The following is a 5181-nucleotide window of genomic DNA, read 5'->3' as shown; positions in this document are numbered from 1 at the left end:
GACTTAGGTTTCTTGAATTATTCCTTATTATTATAGTTAATTAGTTCTGCTGCTATAGACTTAGACTGCTGGAGCACAAACTGTCCACATGTCCTCACTCTGCTGCTGTCTTTAGCCTCTCCTCTACATGTTTATTGTTATTATTTCTAACAGGTGTTTTTGTCTTCGTCCTACAGGAAGTACACCGGGACCATTTCCTGTTGTCTCTTTTCTGCCCTCTCAAACCTCATCTGGTTGAGACAGATGGCTTCTCATGAAAAGCTGTCCCTGCATGTCCTACCTGTCCCTACATGTCCCATTTGTCTCAACCTGTTCCATCAGACCACATATGCCCCACCTGTCCCCGCATGTCCCATCAAATCCTRTATGTCCTGTCTGTCCCTATAGTCCCTCCTGTCCCATTTGTCTCTTCCTGTCAAGATGAATCAAGATTATTCTAAAATATATTTTTGTTTAAAATCCTTTTAAAGTCCAATCTTCAGTAGTTTAAAGTTTAGTCACGTTTATTTTTCATGGAACGTTTCCTCATAAGCTGTCAGACTGAATGTTTGACTGAATGTTTGACGTTGGTCAGATCAGATTGATTTTTCTACTTTAGCCACATGTTTTCTGTAAATAAGCTTGTGTATCGATTCCATCCTGCTCTTATTATCTTGTCCGACCTGACAGCCCTGCTGGATTTGCTCCATTACTTCTGTCTTTGTCTGAGGGGACATCCTGGAGAGCCAAAACCCTCTGGGACACATCTCTCACTCCGAACCATTTGATTCAGCYGAACTGAAAGCCAAAGCAGCCGATAAGAACTCCAGTGGCGAGATGAGAGAGCCTTCAAAATTGAAAGCAGCTGAAAGGTAAAGATGATTTTCAGTGTGCCTCAGACCTGTTCCATTGTTCTGTACTTCCTGTCCTGAAGCACTGCCAGGGCTTTTTGTTTTCAGTAAATGACTTTTAGAAATGCACACAGAGAAGGCAGGTGGTCAGGCTGAACGCCAGCCAAAGGCTAATTTAGCAGCACAGAACGTGCCTCGCTGATTACCGGAGAAGAGCCAACAATCAGCCAAAAGGAAACGGTCTGAGGATTTACAGTTATCTGCACGTGCCAGGCTAGAAACAACAAGAGTCAAAGGTCAMACAGATGTTTGTAAACCAGGCAACAAACAGTTAGGAACATGGAGAGMTCAATTCATTTCCTCCAAAGTGGTAAATGTTGGTCCAGGACGTAACAAAACCTGAAAAGCAAAGTTCACAGGAAGTAGTGTGGCAACAAGCAGCTGAAGAAAACAGCATCTGATCACACAGCACTGAAGATTTCAGTTAGTTCCCAAAATATCTTATGAACCATTGAAAAATTCAGCTAGTTCCCAAAATACTGTATCACACAAACCACAGAAAATTTCAGCTAGTTCCCAAAATATCCCATGAACTACTGAAAAAATCAGCTAGTTCCCAAAATATCCCACAAACCACTGAAAATTTCAGCTAGTTCCCAAAATATCCCATGAACCATTGAAAAATTCAGCTAGTTCCCAAAATATCCCACAAACCACTGAAAATTTCAGCTAGTTCCCAAAATATCTCACGAACCACTGAAAATTTCAGCTAGTTCCTAAAATATCCCACAAACCACTGAAAATTTCAGCTAGTTCCCAAAATATCTCAAGAACCACTGAAAAATTCAGCTAGTTCCCAAAATATCCCACAAACCACTGAAAATTTCAGCTAAATCCCAAAATATCCCACAAACTACTGAAAATTTCAGCTTGTTCCCAAAATATCCTATAAACCACAGAAAAGTTCAGCTAGTTCCCGAGATATGCCATGAACCAGTAACCAGTAACTAGCAAAATATGAAGCATCAGTGTCCTGCACATATTGACAAAGGTTCGGCTTTTTGCTCTACAGGACTTACCCAGAATCCTCAGCTGCGTTACGGCTCCATGCAAGCCAAAGAACATCCAGAGGGGGCGGGAGTTGTCCACGCACACCTGCATGCCCACGTTGGTGCCGTTGTGGCTGAGGATGACCTCTCCTTCCTGGTTCACCAAGAAGCCCAGGATGTCACTGCTCTGCAGCGGTGTCGGCACMCGGCACACGGCCCAGAACTCCTTGCGGTCCACCAGAGCCTCGGGGTTGTAGGGCAGGTCGCTGGGCCGCAGGACCGCCGGGTCGCAGGACGTGACGCCGTATGACAGGGAGCCTGAGCGCGAGGGGCTGGACTTGGTGACCTTGATGAAGACGGTCTCTCCGGTGCGCAGGGGCCGGTTGGTGAAGACCAGCGTGCGCTCCTCTCGCGCGTGCTCAGAGCGCGCCACCGTCTGCTCRTCCAGTGTCTTGATGTGAGCGCCGCGCAGCTGGTGGAAGTGCAGGTCGCTGTCCAGGGCGGACGGCAGCAGGGAGGACTGCTGCGAGTTCAGCGAGTTCTGTGGGATGGGGCAGGAGGAGGAGGAGGAGGTCGAGGCCAGGTGGAGGGTGTGGCGGTGGGAGTGGCTGTGGGCGGGGCCTCCGTTTTCCTGCTGCCGGTTGAGGTCACAGAGGCTGACGGACAGGCGGGAGTCRTCTGCCTCGCGCCGCAGAGAGGAGGAGCGCACAGTGGTGAAGGAGCGCGGGCGCAGGCAGTCCGGAGGAACGATCTCAGAGTCTGAGGAGAAGAAAAGAGCTTTGATTGACAGCTTGACCAACTTTACAGGAAAACCGACATGGCAGCACTTTGGTTTCTGTCATCTGACTCACAGCAATCTGTTGTTGTGTTTGTTCTCCTGAGCTTTGATTTGAATTATTTTAGGAGCTAAAGACCAGATCGGTCTCTTCTGAGACGAAGACAAGTCTTCCTCTGAGACAATAAACCTCCGTTTATCTTATCTGTATCTTWAACTGCTGTTAGGATTTCAGCTGCACCCCAGCAAATTAGATTTGTTGCACTTCCTGTTTTGTTATCTCGGCACACAGAGCGTTGGTCTCTGCCTCTGGACCGTTTGTCTCTAAAACACGTCAGATAAACGCTCCACAGGTTGCTCAGGTTTAAATAACCGATCTGAAYAATCTTTAAGAGTTCTCAGAGCTTGGATCAAATCTGGGTTTGAATGATTTATGAGCGTGAGTTACAAGACTGTAAGACCGGTTCTGTCTCTCCAGTGCTGGTCARGTCCAGGTCTCTTTATCTGACCTGGACCTGTAAACCTGTAAAGTCATAAAGTGTTTATCATTTAGGTAAATCCTGCAAGTTTATTAAAGTATTTGTTTAGCAAATGAAACRGCATAACATCTTTCTTCTTTTGGACTCAGTGGTTCTGCAGCAAAGGCTCATGGGTATTGTAGTTCACTGAGTCCAGCAGGGACACAGAAGTCCTGACATTATCTCAGGCTGCAGAGTTTTCATGTCAGAGAACAGCTTCTGCTCCACATCAGAACTAAAACCTGTTTGCATGCAGCTCAGGTGTTGAGCTGGCTTCTGCAGGTGCAGTGACTCACATCAGAACTCAGGTGGTCCAGGTGTAAATCTGTTTGATCCTCGGAGCTCACTCTCATATTTATGCATCAGGGCTGAACCGTGGTCTGATTGGACGTCGCAGCGCGGCTCCATCTGAAAGCCGTCGGCTGTTATTTAACGTCAGCTCCTCTCTGTGATTAGTCTTTAACGGGACCAGGGCTCATTGTAATTGTGCTGATTTCTCTCAGAGGCTTTAAGCAAAGAGAACAGGAGCTCAGGAGCGCAGAGCAGCTCTAATCAAGCATTAAACACCTTTCTGCTCACAGGTGAGCTGCAGCTAACCGGCCCCCAGGCCGCCTCAGCATCACGTCCCCGAATYTCATTTTCGCTGCCCGCTCAGCTCCGAGCGGCTTCTTCAAATGAGAGAAGTTTCAAAGCAGCTCAGTCTGGTTTCATGCTGCTCTATGTGACGCTGCAGAGAGGAAGGTTTTAATGAAGGAGAGACTTCTGATTCTGCAGCAGCTCAAACMTGGAAAGCTGATGTTTAGAAGAACTTTAGCTTCTTTGGATTTAAAAGGAAATTGGACGAAGTGGACAGCCTAAATTAAACCATTTGATACAACTGATCACAGTATTCTTCTTGAGAATTTWAACAAATAAGAGGTCCAGCACTACAGTGGGTATCAAGTTATTTAACCAATAGGAAACAGTTTGTACAAATTAATGATGTAAGATCTGAACTTTGTAATTTTGGATGTGRGGTTCCACAGGGTCCTGTACTGGGACCAAAGTTGTTTCTTCTACACATTAATGACTTGGTAAATACGTCGGGGTTGTTTAGATGTGTTTTGTTTGCAGATAACACAACATTTTTTTGCTTGGGTAAAAACATAGAACAGATGTTGGAAATGATGGAAATAGAATTTGTAAAAGTACAAAATTGGTTTAATCTTAATGAGTTATTATTAAATTTGGATACAACTAATTATATGATACTCAATAATAGAAAGAAAACAACTGATGTTCCATTTAGAATAGAGGGTATTGAGATCTGTAGAGTCAGTGAGGTGAAGTTTTTGGAAGCCATCAGTGATGAAAAACTGACATGGAGACCCCATATAAATTACTTAAGAACAAAAATGGCTAAATCTATTGCAGTGCTGTATAAAGTGAAGGAGTTATTTAATGATAAAGCTCAGTTTATAATATATAATGCAATTATCATTCCACATTTGAATTATTAGAAGTCTGGGCAAATGCATGTAAAACCATTACTAATCCTATTTTTATTTTACAAAAAAGAGCCATAAGAATTATCACAAGAAATCGTTACTATCACCCTTCTAATACATTGTTTCATCAATTAAAATTATTAAAATTCTGAGTTGGTTGAATATCATATTCTGCAGGTTATGTTTAAGGCTCATAAAAATGTGTTACCTTCAAACATCCAATCTAATTTTGTTAAAAGGGAAAGCTGCTATAATTTGAAGGGATTACAAATGTTTGTTAAACCAAAAATCCGAACAAATTTGAAGGTCAGATGTACTTCAGTAAAAGGTATAAGAGTGTGGAATAATCTGGAAAATGATTATAAAAGCATTGGATCAATTAATTCCTTTAAAAAATGATCAAAGCAAAATTGTTAAAGAAATATGAAATTGTTTTTTTAGTTGCATTGCATTTTTAGTTTTGTTTTATTATTGTTTGAAATTAATATAATTTTTGTTGTAAATAGGAGCAGATATAAGATC

General features: G+C 43.0%; 1 protein-coding gene across 1 annotated transcript in view; it reads right to left on the bottom strand.

Moving 5' to 3' along the window:
- The window catches only part of neurl1aa (neuralized E3 ubiquitin protein ligase 1Aa), a gene marked incomplete in the record, with an annotated part of 34757 nt that overhangs the window by 7337 nt on the left and 22239 nt on the right, over positions 1 to 5181 (bottom strand). The window contains 1 exon segment of the mRNA XM_014018286.1: positions 1910 to 2638. Coding sequence (XP_013873740.1) covers positions 1910 to 2638 — 729 coding nt within the window.

The sequence above is a fragment of the Austrofundulus limnaeus genome, unplaced genomic scaffold (assembly GCF_001266775.1).
Source record: "Austrofundulus limnaeus strain Quisiro unplaced genomic scaffold, Austrofundulus_limnaeus-1.0 Scaffold189, whole genome shotgun sequence".
Taxonomy (NCBI): Eukaryota; Metazoa; Chordata; class Actinopteri; order Cyprinodontiformes; family Rivulidae; genus Austrofundulus; species Austrofundulus limnaeus.
The sequence above is the reverse complement of the archived record's forward strand: the minus strand, read 5'-3'. Positions and strand labels throughout refer to the sequence as shown.